The 18,574-nt window shown below is 45.1% G+C and overlaps 1 protein-coding gene across 2 annotated transcripts; it reads left to right on the top strand.

Annotated features, from left to right (window-relative positions):
* The first annotated feature begins 8,282 nt into the window (after positions 1 to 8,282).
* On the top strand, positions 8,283 to 17,964 carry KLK13 (kallikrein related peptidase 13). 2 transcript variants are annotated; one of them, XM_010369591.2, is made up of 6 exons: positions 8,283 to 8,394; positions 8,925 to 9,010; positions 13,864 to 14,050; positions 14,389 to 14,657; positions 15,817 to 15,953; positions 17,761 to 17,964. In XM_010369591.2, the coding sequence occupies exons 2-6, from the start codon at positions 8,959 to 8,961 to the stop codon at positions 17,947 to 17,949; spliced, it is 834 nt and encodes a 277-aa protein (XP_010367893.1). In that variant the 5' UTR covers positions 8,283 to 8,394; positions 8,925 to 8,958; the 3' UTR covers positions 17,950 to 17,964. The 2 variants fall into 2 exon arrangements, with proteins under 2 accessions (XP_010367893.1, XP_030797520.1); XM_030941660.1 differs by lacking the exons at positions 13,864 to 14,050; positions 14,389 to 14,657.
* The last annotated feature ends 610 nt before the right edge of the window (positions 17,965 to 18,574 follow it).

Genomic DNA, 18,574 nt, shown 5'->3' with positions numbered 1-18,574 from the left:
TAAGTTTATTTTTAAGCATTTTATTGTTTCTGATGCCATTGTAAATTGAGTTGCTTTCTCAATTTTCTTCTGATAATTCATTGTTAGGATGTAGAAACACAACCACATTTTGTATCTTGCAACTTTACTGAATTCATTTATTAGTTCTAACAGATTTTGGTGGACTCTTCAGGGTTTTCTACATACAAGATGTGTCATCTGCAAACAGAGATAATTTTACTCTTTCCTTCTGATCTGAATACCTTTTATTCTTTTTTATGCCTAATTACTATGGCTAGAACTTCTAGTGCTAATGTTAAATACAAATGGCTAGAGTGGGCATCCTTGTCTTGTTCCTGATCTTAGGGAAAAGCTTTCAAGTTTTCACCCTTGGGTATGATGTTAGCTATGGACTTGTCATATATGGCCTCTATTGTGTGAGGTACATTCTCTCTATACCTAATTTGTTGACTGTCTTTATCATGAAATGATGTGGTATTTTGCCAAATGATTTTTCTGTGCCTATTAAGATGATCATACAATTTTTATCCTTCATTCTGTTGAGGTATATCACACTTAGTGATTTGTGCATGTTGAACCATCCTTATATCCCAGGGATAAATCCCACTTGATCATGGTGTATGATGTTTTTAATATGCTACTGAATTTAGTTTGCTAGTGTTTTGTTGAGGATTTTTGCATCTATATTCATCAGAGATATTGGCCTATAGTTTTCTTTTCTTATAGTGTCCTTGTCTGAGTTTGTGGAGGTTGCACCTTCTGTGTCAAGGTGATAAACACACACTGTGGGTTGAATACATAGCAGTCATACAAGCCCTATAGGAAAAAGGAGACAAAAGAAGCTGTGTACTTGAGTAGATTTGGGCCCCCAGTGACATGATATAACTCACACTGTAATTCTCACCCTGCATCCTTCTATAAAGCTAAGTAAATATAGTTGAAAGATTACTTTAATCTTATTTGCAACTCAAAGTTCCAGTTGTGGTGGTGGAGCACCATATTTCATTGATTTAAAGACACATTCTTTTCATATTTTTAACATCTCTGAAATTAGGAGGCATCTTACATCTTAATTCAGTGTGATGTCTTACATGTCATAATTTAATTGACAAGTTCTTTTTCTTTCTGAGTGGTCCACAAAATAACAGTGCAAATATAATCAACAGTATTTTACATTCAATTAAATAATGTGTGAAGGAAGGCAAGTGTAGGTGAGGAGTCAGGTTGTATTATTAAATAGGTCATCTGATTTTGTCAAATAATCTTGTAACCATCTATCTGCGTCATTGTTTGCTCATCTAGTTCATTGCTTCTAACTGCCCCAGAGTCTTCTAGACATAGGTTGTCCAATATGGTTGCCATTAGCCACAAATGGTGTGGCCATTTAATTTCTGATTAAAATTAATTAAAATTAGATACACCTTAAAATTCCATTCCTTAGTCATACTCACAACATTTCAATAACTATATGTGGCTAGTGGCTGCCATATCAGACAGCATAGATATATTATAGATAGAATTATTTCCATCATCACTGAAAGTCCCATTGAAGAGCACTACTCTAGTTTTCACCCTTGTTTCACCTAGCGTGGTGCAGAAAATAGCAGCTTCTGAATCACCTGGAGCTTATTATTATTTATTGGAGCTTATTAGAACTGGAGTCTTAGATCTCACCCAGACCAACTGAATCAGAATCTGCATTATGTATAACAAGATTGCCAGGGCATTCAGTGCATGTTAGGATTTGAGAAGCGCCACTGCATAGTATACATCCACCATGTTTAGTAGCCCGGTCCTCCGATGATGAACACCTAGGTGCCCTTCACTTTGAGTGTGCCACTTATACATCTATATAAGACTCCTCTTGACCATTCACACAGGAGTGGGACCAAGGGGCCTAAAGGTCTATTATTAATCAATTTCACCGAATACTGGCAAGTTTTTGTCTAAAAAAGAAGTGTTCCAACAGGTGCAGTGGCTCATGCCTGTAATCCCAGCACTTTGGGAGGCCAAGGCGGGCGGATCATGAGGTCAGGAGATCGAGACCATCCTGGCTAACACGGTGAAACCCCGTCTGCACTAAAAATACAAAAAATTACCGGGCGTGGTGGCGGGTGCCTGTAGTCCCAGTTACTCAGGAGGCTGAGGCAGGAGAATTGCTTGAACCCAAGAGGCTGAGGTTACAGTGAGCCGAGATTGGGCCACTGCACTCCAGCCTGGTCAACAGAGAGAGACCCCATCTCAAAACAAAACAAAACAAAACAAAACAAAACAAAAATTAGGGTTCTTCCCTCTCCATGCCTTCAACAATATCCATATTTATTCATTCAGTAAAGAAGGGTTTTTTCCCTTTCCACACCTTCAACAATATCCATATTTGCCATTGACGGTTCCTACGGAAGTGAACAAAGGGGGACGAACGCAGAAATAAAGATAAAGACAAGAGATCTGTTTTGAAAGAAGGGGTCAGAGGGCTCCCTGCTTCTGGTGAGCAAAGGCAGCCTTGAGCTTCTACAGCCCTTCATTTATATTAGGTAGAAAGAGCAGGGAGGGAGCGGTAACGGTTGGTCAGCTGCTTGATTTATCACAGGTACATATAATTGCTTTCTTTGTACAACAGGCTTCAGATGTTCCTTCGGATAATCACGAGGAACAGTGTGCTTGAGACATGACTGCCCTCAGCACCTTTTCTGGTGGCAGATGCAGTTGTCAGTTTTCCAACATCCTGCTTTCATGAGAACAGTTTTCTGTTTGCTCATATAGCCTCCAGTGGTAAACTGAGTTGGTCACGACCCCCATTTTCTCTGCCTGTACCACATATTTATTCATCCAGTAAATATTTAATTCCTATAGTTCATTTATTTATTCAGCAAATATTCATTAAATCTGATTGTGTACCAGGTATTGTTCTAGGAGCAAAATATTTAAACATTTCTTCACTCAGGGAGTTCACATTCTAGAGGGGAGGCAGACAGAAACAAATGAATAAGTAAAACATAACGTCTGACGGATGGGAGTAAATGCCATAGAGGAAAATAAAGCAGAGTAACAGGATAGAGAATATCAGAGGGGAGTTGCAATTTTATGTTGGGTGGTTGTTCAACCCAGCAGGCTTGGACTGTCCAAATCCTGCACACTCCAACGAATCCTGCACACTCCACAAACTCAGACAAGGACACTATAAGAAAAGAAATGAAACTTTTGTTCCTTGCCTGGCTTCTGGGAGATAGCTTCTATGGTCTTGGAATATCCTGCCGAGTAACAGAATCTTTGTCTATCTGGGGCTTAAGCCATGCCAGATAATCTATGATAACAATGTGACTTATGGTAGGGACCTAGGGACATGTTGTGTCAATCTGACCTCTAGAGGATCTGGAGCTAAGGTCAGCCACACAAGTGGGCAGTCATGTCAATATGACTAACCCCCAATGTAAACCCTGGATACCAAGGCTTGGGTGAGCTTCCCTGGCTGGTGATGCTCCAGCATGTTGTCATACATTATTGCTGGGAGAATTATGCACTGTCCACAAACTCCACTGGGAGAAGACAGGTGGAGGTTAATGCCTGGTCTCTCCTGGACTCTGCCCCATGCACCTTTTTTCTTTGCTCATTTTAATCTGTATCTTTTCACTGTAAGAAACCAAAACTATAACAACTTTTCTGAGTTTTATGAGTCCTTCTAGTGAATCACTGAACCTCTCCTGCAGACTCCCAAGTACAGTGTTCAAGAAGGCCTTCATGAAGAAGATGACAAGAATACAGGGGACCATGCAGACATCTGGGGGCAGAGGGTTTCAGGTACAAAAGCCCTGAGATGGAAGCATGCCTGGCATTAGAGGGACAAGAGAAGAGAAGATGGTAGAAGATGACATCAGAGGTGGATCAGAGGTCAGTTGGTCTTGGGTCTTATATGCCAGCCATAAGGAAATGCTACTTTCACTTGGAGTGCAGTGGATGCTACTGCAGGGTTTTGAGAAAAGTGACCTGCTCTGACTTACATTCTAAAAGGTCATTCTGGTAGCTGCATTAAAATTAGAGTGTAGGAGGACAGGGACAGAAGCAAAGAGATCAGATAGGAAACTCGCAGTAATCCAGGTGAGAGATGATGCAGGCTGGGTGGGACCAGGGTAGCAAGGATGGAAGGTGGTAAGAAACGGTCAGATTCTGGATCCACCCTGAAGGTAGAACTGATGGAATTTGGTAACAAAATGTATGTATGGTGTGAGAAAAGGGATTCAAGGGCGAGACTGAAGTATTGACCAGGTAATGAAAAGGATGGTGTGAACATCCACTGAGAAACCCAAGACCACAAGAGAAGTATGTTTGGAACATGGGAAGGGCAGAGAACAGGAGTTGGTTTTGAACATGGAGATGTTGAGTAGGAAGCTGGATGTTAAGTGGAGAGTTTGAGAGTCAGACCTGGCTGGAGACATAAATTTGGGAGTCGTCAGCATGTAGATGGTATTTAAAGCCACGAGACCAGATGAGATCACCAAGGGAGTGAGTATAGACAGAGGAGAGAAGAAGGCCAAGGACCGAAGCCTGAGGTGCTCCACCATGTAGAGATTGGGGAGACAGGAAGAAACCATCTCCAGACACGGATGAGAATCAACCAGTGAGTGATGAGGAAAACCAGGAGAGCATAGTGTCCCAGAAGCCAAGAAAAGAAACAGGGAGTAGTCCACTTGTTAAATGCTGCTGATAACTCAAGTAAGATAAACCCTGAAGAGATGGCCCTTGGATTCACACCATGGAGGTCACTGTTGTCCTAAAAAGGGGCATGGTTGGTGCAGCAGCGAGAGAGAAAGCCTTCATAGTGTGGGCTCCAGGGAGGATGGGAGGACAAGAATTGCAGGCAGTGAGCTTAGCCAGCTTTTTAGGGAAGGATTGCAGTTGTACGGAGCAGAAAACAGACCAGGAGCTGAAGGAGAACATGAGAGTGGGGAGAAACTTTTTGTTGGTTGGTTTTCAAATTTTAATGAGAGATGGGAGAAACTGTAGTATATTTGCATGCTAGTGGGGCTGCTCCTTGGAGAAGAAGAAAAACATGTTGCAGGAAAGAGAACAGAGAACTGCTGGCTGAAGCAATGCCCTCCAGAAGGGAAGAGGGGAACAGGATACCAGTACCAGCGGAGGCATCTATCTTAGTTGCAGGTGCAGACTGTTCACCTAGAGAAATGGGAGAGGAGACAGAGGATGTGGGCACTCAGGTAGGTGGCAAGACTGACCTTTCTAATTTTTGCTATTCTGATGGATGAAAGTGATGTGTTATTGATGCATGGGATGCATGATGACTGGAGCCACATCCTGAATAACACGGATCCAGCTCTAAAGAAGAATCCATGTTTCTCAACTCTCTATGCCTCTTTCTCACCAAGATTCTGCTTCTCACTGGGCATCTCTCTCTTTCTACCTCTGTGCCTCTGTCCTTCTCTGCATTTTCTCTCTGTTCTCTCCCACCTGCCCCATCTTTCTGTCTCTGTGTATTTAGCCCTTTGTGTCTCTCAGTCTTCCCCTCCCTTCATGTTTGCATTGGGGCCCCTCCTCTGGGCCTGGGTGTGGGGCCTACTTTCTCATCCCAGCTAGCACTTCCAACCAGAAGTTCCAGTTCCTGCTTGACAAAGAAACCCATTTTGAAGCCAAGTTAGGGAGGGGCCTCCCGGAACCGTCGGATGCCTCCATCTTAAGCTTTACTTATTTAACAAGAGCATTGTGGCCCTTGGTCCATGCCACACTCTCTTTGAAGCATTTTCATGTATTAATCCATTTAACCCTTCTCCATAAGGCAGGTGCTATTGATTGTGCCATTTTACAAATGGGGATGCTGAGGCACAGAGCGGTCACATCACCTGAACTCACGAAGTCTAGCTCCAGAGTCTGAGGTCAGAACCACTAGGAACACCATATCTTTTTCAGATCCTTTCTTCATTCTCCAGCCCAACTCTCTGTGGTGGAGGAAAGACCTGCGCCTGTGACAGAAGTGCACTTGGATTTGGTCCAGTTTTTGTGTGACTTTCAGCCGTGGGTTTGTTCATCAAGTGAGGGGGTAGAAGGTGCCCAGCCCTTGGTGGGCCCATGACCTCACTTCAACCAGAGCTACCCATCCCATGTTCAGCCAGTCATAACCCCTAACATCAATTTGACCTGGCACTCATCCCTCAGCAAATGACAAGGCCAACCACCCTCACTCCAGGCTCCAGTCCTTCTCAAGTGAGAAAGGCTTCCCTGGAAGCACGGACCCAGGTCACAAGAGGGCACAGGTACCCCGATTTCCCACACAAGCTGGTTGCCTCATTTAACCTGGCCTCCTCCCTCCAGCCACACCACCTGAACACAACTCCACTCAAAAAGTGAACTCAGACTCCACCCTGTGAGGTGGGAGAAGTCCAGGGTGGAGAAAGAAGATGACTTTTCTTTCACCTTGAGAGGTGGGGTATGACCCAACTCACCCCCCAAAACCTACTGCATCATAGACACTCAACCTCATGGCTAGTCCTCATCACCAGTGTCAACCCACAACCCCAGCTCAACCACATCTCAACATTTCCCCATCCAAAACCTCAATCTTGGTTCCATCTTCAGCCCCAACCCAACAGTACCCCATCACCAAATTATCCCTAGATACCTCCCATCTTACAATCTAATCCTATCCCAAAACCAACACAACTACCACATCCAACTCTATACCCATCCTCATCCAATTTTCATTCACCTCCCCAACTCATGGCATTCACAATGCTGTCATCAGGCCCATCCTTAAGCTAACCACAAACTCTACTCATTTCCTATATTAAGCCATATTTTTCTTCTCAGCAAAAGACTTTGAAATGGACCCAACATTGGACATTGAGGTGTCCCCAATGCAAAGTTAAATGAGTTATCTGATTTTATGAGGTCTCTGTACCCTTTACTGTCTTTAAATTACTTTATGGCTCTAAATTGTAGATATCTGAGAGCAGTGCAAATAATTCTTGTCCATAACTGTTTAAATGAATTTTGCCAGGTGGAAGTACAATGGATTTCCCTCCTCCTCCCAGTGTGGAATAGCCAGTTTTGCATCTATTTGTAAATGCATTTCAGCATTCCTTGTTGTCTGTGTGCATATGGCTCTCTTACTGGCTCTGCCATTTATTAATGAGTCAAGATACAATCTTTGACATATGCTCATTTCATATATGTCAGAGAGTCATGGTAAGACCATGTTTTAAAAGTTACCCTTTGACACTAGATTTGATCTCCACATCCAAACCTGAACTCCATCAATAAGGACTGTATGAGTTTCCATGTGAGCCCTTGCCCCAGCCATCTCTATTCCTTATCTTCATTGTGACACCTCCACTCTCTCACTCTTTGCAGACTTCATCTTTTCCACATCCCTGGCTTTCTTCCAAACTCTGACCCTACCTTAGTCCTTCTTAATCCCTAATCCTGTGCCCTCCACCCCCTAGGATTAACTCAGGGCTCCACCCAGTCATAGTTCCTGGAGACACCTACTCATTCCCAAAACACCACCCCTTCCTCCTTCCTCTCCCCCACCCCCAATCTACATCTTCAGAGTTTTCCCACTCCTGCTTTTTCCTCTCCACCTACATCCCGTGACTCCCTCACCCCCTCCGGCCCTGTTCCTAAAAGGCCATTTCTGGAAAATGTTGCTTTCTCAGGTCCTATCTCTGCCCCCATCCAAATCCAAGGGCAGTTGACTTTCTACCCACCCAGCTGATGATTTTCTTCTTGTGTCCGATGGTTGGCGGGAGCAGGGAGGAAAGGATGATGGGATAATTGTGGGTGTCCTTGTGTCTTTCAAAAGAAAAAGGGTTGAGATGAGACTGGAAATTGGAACCTAGATGTGTTGAGAGCTAAACCTGAGATGAGGTCGGAGATGGGACTGGGGTTGAGGAACAGGCTGGAGTACCGGGTATGGTTAGGGATGTATAGAGAAGTGGGAATCTGGTAGAACATGGCCATCTGGGGGCTGACTGCGTATTAAGAATTATGAATGGGGTTGGAGAAGAGGTTAGAAAACCAGGTGCAGAATGGGTTGAAGTTAGGGATGGGCATGGAACTCGGTGGGGCAGGGGGAAGGAAATGGGCTTTCCCCTTACCCTTGTTGGGTCCTGATGCCTGAAAGTTCACAGTGGGTTCAACTCCGGCTTGGGCGGGGTCAGATCTAGGTCCTAGCACGTCCTGGAAGCTCCGCCCCAAGCAGAGGGCCAAGCCCAGGCTGGGGGGTGCCTGGAGACAGCCCGCTGAGCCACTGGGGGTGGAGAGGGGGAGGCCAGGGACCAGGAAATGCTGAGTGAGCTGGGGGAGGGAGTTCAGGGGTTAAAAGCCATGGGTTGGGGCTGAAGTTCTAGGCAGCTGACGGCTGACACTCCTGGCGGGCCCCTCACTCAGGTAGGGTCTGCCTGGGGCGGGGCGGGGAGCAGAGGAGGGCAGGAAGGGGAGAGAGGAGGGGATAGAAGGGATGGGGAAAGCAGAAGGGCAGCTGAGTCAGGGAGAGGGAGAGTGAAGCTAGAGTCTCGGATCTAGAGAGAAACCTGCAGAGACGGAGAGAGGCGAAGGGAGAGGACAGATAAGAACTTGGGCTAATACCAAGCCTGGGGACAGACCTAGAGGGGTAGAGTGGAAGGCTGACTCTGGAGGAAAAGGGCGAGAGTGCACCGACCACCCAGCTTGCCAGAGGGCAGGGGGGAAGGGACGGCTTCCAGGGGTGAGGGGCTGCACGCCGGAGCCCCAGGGGGTTGCACACTACTCCTCCCACCTCGCTACTGCACCCCTTCCAAGGATGGAATTGGGGGTGGGGGGCAGATTCCAGGGTCAGAGCCGTCAAGAGTGAATGAGGGGAGGAGAAATTTAGGAGCCGAAAGGTTTCAGACGCGGAGGTTCCGGGCACGCCCTCAACACCCCCTTCACCTTCTCCTCAGGCCCTGCCCACCCTGCCCTCCCGATCCCGGAGCCATGTGGCCCCTGGCCCTAGTGATTGCCTCCCTGACCGTGGCTTTGTCAGGAGGTAAGAATGCGTGGGGGTGGAGGCGCGGCGGCCACTCGGGACAATGGTAGGAGGGGTCAGGCCGAAGGGGGAGGGGGCGTGGAAGCCGCAAGCTCCGCCCCCCACCCACTCGGACTCGGGTCCCGTGGGGACAGCCCAGAGCTCTTCCTGCCTGTCCCTGGGTGACCTGGTTTCCCGGCTGAGGTCCGCCCTCTGACCCCAGACCCCTCACCTCCCAAAATACCCTCTCAGCAGCCTCTTCCCCCGTTCAAGGCTTCCTGTCCTCTCTGGAAAGCTGAAGGACACAGGTTCGTGTCCTGACGCTGCCGCTTTGAGCCAGTAGCCTAGCAGCTGCTTTGTGCCTAAATTGTCTTCATCTGGAAAATGGGCTCAAAATATAAGTGCTTACCACAGAAGGTCACTGTGAATATTGAAACGAGGTAATGCGTCGAACATGCAATATGTCGCAGACAGAAGGGACTTGAAAGTTAGCCACTTAGCCGTTATTACCTTATTAGTAGTAGTCTCTTTTTTTTCTTTTCTTCCTTTCCTTTCCTTTCCTTTCCCTCCCCTCCCCTCCCCTCCCCTCTCCTCTCCTCTCCTTTTTTTTTTGAGACGGAACCTTGCTCTATCACCCAGGCTGGAATGCAGTAGCACGATCTCGGCTTACTGAAACCTCCACCTCCCGGGTTGAAGCGATTCTCCTGCCTCAGCTTCCCGAGTAGCTGGATTACAGGCGCCCGCCACCATGCCCAACTAATTTTTGTATTTTCAGCGGAGACGGGGTTTCGCCCTGTTGGTTAGGCTGGTCTCGCACTTCTGACCTCAGGTGGCCCGCCTCAGCCTCCCAAAGTGCTAGAATTACAGGCATGAGCCGCCGAGCCCGGTCTCTAGTATTCTGTCTTCATACTCAGTCCCTTCCAGAACCTTCCAGATTGTTCTTCTTTTCATTCTTGGGTTGACCCCAAACCTATGTGACTTCACCCCAAATTGGTAGTCCTTAAGACCCGTATGGATCTTTCCCATCTTTCCCTGCCATTGTAGGCAGTTTCTCTGGAAACCCCATTCATGCATAATTTAGTCATTCGACAAACAGCTATTAAACACCGGCCACTGTGCTGGGTGCTGTACAAGCAGAAACACAGTCCCTGCTCTCAGCACCTGGAGTCTAGCGGGGACAGACGCAGATGTTATTCAAACAATTATCCAAATAATTAGTTAATAATTATCTTGACATGAGGTGAAGACTTCAAGGAGCCAAGCCAGGGGCCTAGAGATGTAATGGCGGCTCCCCCACCAGAGGCCTTCCCAAAGGGCTTGACCCTTGAGCCAAGACCTGAAAAAGGAGGGGTCTGTGGGTGCCTGGCACCTGGCACCATCCTTGGCCTGAAGGTGGGGTGGCTTTTCTCCTCTGGCGACACTCCCTGGATTCATGCCCATGCCTCTCCTGAGTGCCACACCCTAGGCTAGGAGATCCACATGCTACGCCTTGTGGAGTCCTCAACAACCTGGCGAGGTAGGTGCACTGTAATCAGTCCAATTTCACGGCAGAGAAACCTAGGACTCAAAGACAGAAGGCTCCTGCTCCAATGACACCAGCAATGCCTGAGTCAGAATCCTAATCAAGGTTGTCCGCCCTGTCCTCCATATCCTGGACTTGAGGCTCTGAAAACCATTTGTATAACTTTTGACCTAATAATTTACTTAAGGTTAGCTTTTTTCTTTTTTCTTTTTTTTTTACTCAGACAAAAGCATGTTCAAGTTTATATTACTGTCCTGAATAGAGAACAGAATTCTTTGTCATAAATAAAAGGTGAGGAAGGAAATAAATCCTGCACAATGAAAAGAAAATAATGTGTTTATTGGGTTGGACCACCTGAAATTGCTGATACTTGACCATTTTTGATCTTCCTAAAACAGCTTTTGCAGATGTTTCAACATGATAAATGTTAGGTGACCTGATGAGGCTTCTGTGTCCTCTTGGCTTTAAAAAGTGAGCTCAGTGAGGATTAGGGAGGTGTTAAAACTGTATTAGCACCATCCCGAGACTTTATCCTTGACAAAATCAGGATTAAAAGAGAACTGGATGCTGACTCAGCGTCTGAGTGTACGATTTAATGTTACTTATATCTCATCTCTCTACCATCTAAAATGATCCTGTGCTCACCAATAACTTCTGTACCCAATTGAAAACCACTGGGCTAATCCCACTGCTTGCCCTGGAAACTAGCTAGGGAGGCATATGGACCTCCTGCTGTAGCTAATAATTAATAATAACATTGCCCACTGACTGAGTGCTCTCTGTGCTACCTGCTGTGCTGTATGGTTTGAAATGCAGGATCATCTTGAATTCTTCAACTGTGCAATGAGAGATGAACTATTACTTTTTCTACTTGACAGCTGGGGAAACTGAGGCGGGTAATTTGCACAAGTTCACACAGTCACAAAATGGCATGCATGTTCAGGATTGGATTCTCCCTGTCCCACGGACACCTGCTGTGCTTCCAATACCAGACACAGTGCCTGGCACACACAGCATTTATTTATTGAGCCCCCACTGTGTGCCAGGCACTGTGTTAAGTCCTGGGAATATGGTACTGAATAAGGCAGTTAAGGTGCCTGTTGTCAATGGAGCTTACAGTCAAAGTGGAGAGATTTTTAAAAATGAATGTATACAAATGTGAAGAGAAATGAATAGCAATCATTGTTCTGATTGAAAACCAACCAGAAGAATGTAATGGGGGATGAGTGGGGACCAGGAGAGTCAACATTAGACCAGGTGGTCAGGGAAGGCCTCTCTGAAAAGAAGACATTTACCTGACCTCAGAATTAAGAAGGACCCAGACATGCAACCTCTAGATTCTGAGGGTCATCCAGTAGAATATTCCATATATATGAAATATCCTATATCTGTGTTGTCCAATTATCCACTAGCCACTTTAGGCTATTGAATGTTTGAAATATGGCTGGTGTGACTTAAGAACTGAATTTTTAATTTACTTTTACTTCATTTTAATTAGTTTAAATTTAAATAGCCACATGTAGCTAGTGGCTACCATATTAAACAACACAGGTCTGAAGAAAGGACTGTCCAGAGAGAGGAAATAGTAAGTATAAAATGTCTAGTATGGGGGCATCCAAGATTATTTAAATTCTTTTTTTCTTTAAATGCCTGGTGTGTTTGAAGAACAGGTCCATGAGGCTGGACCAGAGGAAGTCAGGAGAAAGAGGTTGGAGATGGGGTCAAAGATGCTGGCAAGGGCCAGACAGCAAAGAGTCCTGCACACCTTGGGAAGGCTTTTTGGATTTATTTTAAAGGAAGTCAAGCCTAGGAACAATATCCGACTTTCTTTGTTTGAAGAGTCCTCAGCCTGCTTTGAGAAGACTGGATTGGAGGAATGTGAAAGTGGAAGAATTGAGGTTAATGTTGTAGTCATTTGGGCTAGAGAAGATGGGGCATGGACCAAGATGGTGGCAGAAGTGTGGAGATAACTGGATATTTGGGAGATAAAACCAATAGGAATTGGTTGTGAGTGATGAAGGAAAGAGGAGAAGCAAAGATGACTCCTAGTTTTGGAGCTGAGCACTGAGGTGGGAAACACTGGAGGGAACAGTTTTGATTGAGAAGGATCAAACTGGGAATACAAAGCTTAAGATGTCTGTAAAGCATTCAAATCAACAGTGTTTGAGATTTGAGCTTAAAGAAGAGTTCAGGGCTGGAGATGGTTAGCCTGTAGCTGGTATTTAAAGCCATGGAGGCAACCAGTATATATGCAGTGAAAGCATAGAGAGGTGGGTGGAAAGATGGTTGGATGGATGCATGGATGGATATATGGATGGATGGATGGATGGATGGATGGATGGATGGATGGATGGATAGATGGTTGGATTGGATGGATGAATGGATAGATGGATGGATGGATAGATGGATGGATGGATAGATGGATGGATGGATGGATGGATGGATGGATGGATGGATGGATGAATGGATGAATAAATGGACCAGTGGATGAAGGGACAGATGAGTGGATGGATGGATGAATGGATGAGTGGGTGGAAGGATGCATGGATAAATGGATGAGTGGATGGAGATGAATGAGTGGATGGATGGATGAATGGATGGATGGATGGATGGATGGATGAGTGGATAAATGGATGAATGGATGGATGGATGAGTGGATAAATGGATGAGTGGATAGATGGATGAGTGGATGGGTAGATGGATGAGTGGATGGATAGATGAGTGGATGGATGGATGGATGGATGGATGGATGGATGGATGGATGGATAGATGGATGGATGGATGAATTGGTGGATAAATGGATGAGTGGATGGATAGACGGATGGATGGATGGATGGATGGATGGATGGATGGATGGATGGATGGTTAGATGACTACCTAACTGGATGAATGGATAGATGGATGAGTAGATGGATGGACAAATCAATAGGATGAATTGGGGATGGATGATTGGATAGATTGATGGATGGATATTGCCTAGGTGGATGTGTAGGTCAGTCTCACTTCTACCTCCTGAAATCCATCCTCTGGTAGAATGATATAAAAAATGCATGTGGAGAGAAAGTCAATCTCCTGCTTATCTATCAGTAACATCCTCATTTTGTGAACTCTTCTGTTAACCCCTAGTGGGGTTAACAGATTTGGTACTTCTTTGGAAAAGAATGTCACCTCCTTGCCCTAACTCATCTCCACTTGGTCAAGAATAGCAACTACCAGAGGTCGGCAAATTCGTCTTCAGTTCCTGGTCACCCAGGGCAATAGTCTGACCCTTTCCCTAAGACCAGGAACCACAACTCCAGGGCTCCTCTGTCCCCTGGATCCCAGTTTTCAAACAATCTCTCTTCTTTACCAGGTATCTCCCAGGAGTCTTCCAAGGTTCTCAACACCAATGGGACCAGTGGGTTTCTCCCAGGTGGCTACACCTGCTTTCCCCACTCTCAGCCCTGGCAGGCAGCCCTACTAGTGCAAGGGCGGCTACTCTGTGGGGGAGTCCTGGTCCACCCCAAATGGGTCCTCACTGCCGCACACTGTCTGAAGGAGTATGTAGGGGCCAGGGGAGCATGGGGTAGGGATGAGAATGGGACTGGGATTATGGATGGGATGGAGTTGGATTTGAGGATGGAGTTGGAGTTAGGGTTGGGGATGGATATGGGGATGAGAATGAGGTTTGGGGTTGAGATATGGGGATTGGGTATGGGAATAGAATCAAAGTAGGGGATTTGGATGGGATTGAAGTTGAGATGGGGGAGATATGTTTGGAGATGAGGAAGGTAGGATGGAGAAGAGGTTAGGTTGGGGATGGGAAGAGGTTGGGGCTGGGATGGGGATGGAAATGGGCTCCTCTTCTTTTCTAACCACCCTCTTCCTGCACCCACAGGGGGCTCAAAGTTTACCTAGGCAAGCATGCCCTAGGGCGTGTGGAAGCTGGTGAGCAGGTGAGGGAAGTTGTCTACTCTATCCCCCACCCTGAATACCGGAGAAGCCCCACCCACCTGAACCACGACCATGACATCATGCTTCTGGAGCTGCAGTCCCCGGTCCAGCTCACAGGCTACATCCAAACCCTGTCCCTTTCCCACAACAACCGCCTAACCCCTGGCACCACCTGTCGGGTGTCTGGCTGGGGCACCACCACCAGTCCCCAGGGTATGCACCCACACAGGTGGCTTGAGGCCCCACAGGAGTGGCTGGGGAAACAGGGGCAGAGATGGGAGGGAACGTCTGAGGTAGATTCTTTTATATATAAAAATATAAATTAGTAAATAAGCATATTTACTATTTATATAATAATTTATATACAGTTATAATTATATACAGTTAGCTGTATCCTTTACATAAATGCATATAAATTCATGAATATATAAAAATATAAATAGATCTAATATATATGAATATATTATATGATGTATATTATGTATTATATAGTAATATATTTATATATTATACAAAAATTATACAAATTGAATGTATTTTATAAATTATAAAATTTATCAACTATGTATTTTAAATATGTATTTCTCCATAGTGTATATATTATAAATATATCATCTATATTTAAATTATATATTATAAATATATTTTATAAATGTATACATTTATATATTTATATACTATAAATGAATTTTATCATGTATAATATATAAATCATACATATAAAATTTTTATATTTCTATAATTTATAAAATGTTTAATATGTTAAATATGCTTATTAATGAAATTTCTAATAGTTCAATTTAATAATTATATATCATTACTTATTAAGTATAATACATTGTGTATGTGAATATAAAGTTGATGTATATACCAACAAGAGCCCTTTGCATCTCCTTAGCAATCCCTGACTCTCTCCCAGACTCATGTTTGTATCTTTCTCCTCAACATGCCTCGTCTCTCTTCCTACCATTCTATCCAACTCTTCCATAACTCTTCCCATCCCTGTTCCTGCCTTTCCCATCTTTAGTTCTCTATTTCTGACCATCTCCCTATTCCAACTCCCTGTCTCCAACTTTCTGTCCCCACCACTGGCTCCACCACTCTCCTTATCAACCTCCTATTCTCTTGTCCCTTCTGTCCCTGTCCTTCTTTCCACTTTTCTCCTCATCTCTCCCGTCGCCTCTCTCCCATGTCCCTCCATATTTCTGTCACTTCCATTGCTTTACCCAGATACGTGCTCATCTCTTCTCCCATCTTTCTCTTCCCATCTCAATTTTCTACCTACTCTTTACCCATTCAACTCGCCTATTTAACCTTCATCCCATATCCTATTCAGGTTGGATACCTTAGACCTTCTCTTTCTTCTCCCCAGTGAATTACCCCAAAACTCTACAATGTGCCAACATCCAACTTCGCTCAGATGAGGAGTGTCGTCAAGTCTACCCAGGAAAGATCACTGACAACATGTTGTGTGCTGGCACCAAAGAGGGTGGCAAAGACTCCTGTGAGGTGAGGCCAGGAGATTGGTGAGTGCCTAGGACAGGATAGAAAGCCAGAATGGAAGTGACAGATGCTGGGGAAAAAGCTTTGTTTCCAGCATTAGGGGGAACCAGTCTTTATAAGGTACAATGTCCCCTCACATAGGAGGTCAAGACAAAAAGAGGCACCCAGGGATGGCAGGAATAATTCATCATAAGCCCCAGCTTTGACTGAGTGGCTGCCCAGATCCCTGTGTTGAGATGCATAAAAGTTGGTATTCTTTCAATTGTGAGTGACAGACAACCAACTCAAACTGGCTTAAACAAAATGCTGGCTTTTGTAACTGAAAATCCAGGGTGTCTGACTTTAGGCACAGATGGATCCAGGTATGCAAATTGTGTGTTTGGAATTCTGTCTTTCTTTTAACTCTCAGCTCTTCTTTATTCTCTTTTGGCTTCATTCTCAGTTAGGTTCTTCCCATGACAAGACGGCCCCAGCAGCTTTGAGCTTACATCCTACCCCCTAGGCAACCCTATTAGAAAGAGAATCTCTCTTTTCCAATAGTTCACATAAAAGTTTTGAGCATGATTCTCACTAGGCTGACCTAAGTCATGTGTCCTGAGCCATAAGTCCATCAGAGCTGTGGGATTCTCTGATGGGCCAAACCTGAGTCACATAGTTAACTGTGAGTGCTGGAGAGGGGCAGGGACAAACGGCATGGACTGGGAGTGGAGAAGGGCAGTTCCCCAAATGAAAAAATCAGGAGTGGCTATTACCAAAATAAGGGGAAATGGCCAAGTACAATAGTTCATGCCTGTAATCCTAGCACTTTGGGAGGCTGAGGTGAGAGGATTACTTGAGCCCAGGAGTTTGAGACCAGCCTGGGCAATATAGTGAGACTCTGTCTCTACAAAAAGAAAAAAAAATTTTTTTTAATTAGCCAGGTGTGGTGGTATATACCTGTAGTCCTAGCTATTTGGGAGGCTGAGGCAGAAGGACTACTTGAACCCAGGAGCTCAAGGCTGCAGTGAGGTAAGATCATGCCACTGCACTCCAGCCTGGGTGATCAAGCAAGCCCCTGTCTCAAAAACAAAAAGAAATAAATAGAGCAAGACACTGCCTCAAATAAATAAATAAATAAATAAATAGTTAAAAATGAATGTTTAATAAGAGGAAATGGATACTACACGAGCAAAAAAAAAAAAAAAAAAAAAAAAAAAAAAAAAAAAACAAACCTGCATCCAATAAAGAAGTAGAGATTTGATTCAGTGAGAAAGAGTATGATATTATATTAATGATATGTGCCTTGATCCGCTAGTGATATCTGCCTTGGGCTCAGGAAGAGAAATAGATGTACATGTGTATTGCATACCCTGCCCAGATGTGGATGGGTTCCCTCAATAGTGAGAGGCACAAAGGAGTCTTAAAGTAGGAACAGGTTCAGCAGGTGTGGGGCAGGGGGTGCAAGGTGGGATTTAGTACCAGGGAAACAAAAATGGGTATGAAGTAAGTTGTTACCATTTTAATGAAACTGTGGAACAGAGAAAGACACAGAAATTTCTCTCTGTCTCTCTTTCTCTGTGCCTATCTCTGTCTTCTTGTCCCTGTTTCTGTCTCTTGCTGTCTGTCCCTCTGTGTTTGTCTTCTTGTTTGTTTCTCACTGTCTTCATTGCTTTCTCTCACACTGTGTGTGTCTGACTCTGCCTCTCTGAGTCTCCTTCTTTGTGTGGGTCTCTCTCCATCTTTCACTCTCTCCCCACATCTCCCTGTCCCTGCTTTGTTTAGCCCCAGCAAGGACCCACCTCTCTCTCTCTCTCTCTTTCTTTCCCCAACTCAGGGTGACTCTGGGGGCCCCCTGGTCTGTAACAGAACACTGTATGGCATCATCTCCTGGGGAGACTTCCCATGTGGGCAGCCTGACCGGCCTGGTGTCTACACCCGTGTCTCAAGATATATCCTGTGGATCCGTGAAACAATCCGAAAATATGAAACCCAGCAGCAAAAATGGCTGAAGGGCCCACAATAAAAGGTGTGAAATATACCGGCTTCCGTCCTTTCACCATGACTCCCTCGTATGGTCTGCTTAGCCCTTCTCTGCTCCGTATTCCCAGTGTTCCATTTGAACCAGTGATCCATGTCCTGAAAAATGCTCAATCCCAGTTGACATTCCATGTTTCAGAAGCATTCAGGCACTGCCAGGCTTGCAGTCTCCCAGATGTTGCATCCCAGAAACATCTCAACAACCTGAATGTCCCAACCCAGACAACGGCCCAGATCTCTCAACTGCATCAGCATGGCTTCTATGAGCCCACATCACCACCTGAATGTTCTGTCTGTGGCACATTCTTAAATATTTCCGTCAGCCCATCTCAACAATATATGTCCTATAAATGGACCATCCTTGACAACATCCTCTAACTCTTCAAGTATTTATTCAATGCCAGTATCCTAGACCTTCTATTTTTTGCACTCCAGAAGGCTCTAGACTCCCACGATAGTTCATCCTGAAAATATTATCTTATGCCCACAATCTTCTGCCCTGACAACATTCTATGTACCTCTGTGACTCACCACAGCTAACATTGGATCCTCAGAATGGTTCATTCTCACACTGTTATGGTTGTCTCAGATGTTCCAACCCAACCTACATC

The sequence above is a fragment of the Rhinopithecus roxellana genome, chromosome 12 (genome assembly GCF_007565055.1).
Source record: "Rhinopithecus roxellana isolate Shanxi Qingling chromosome 12, ASM756505v1, whole genome shotgun sequence".
Classification (NCBI taxonomy): Eukaryota; Metazoa; Chordata; class Mammalia; order Primates; family Cercopithecidae; genus Rhinopithecus; species Rhinopithecus roxellana.
The sequence above is the reverse complement of the archived record's forward strand: the minus strand, read 5'-3'. Positions and strand labels throughout refer to the sequence as shown.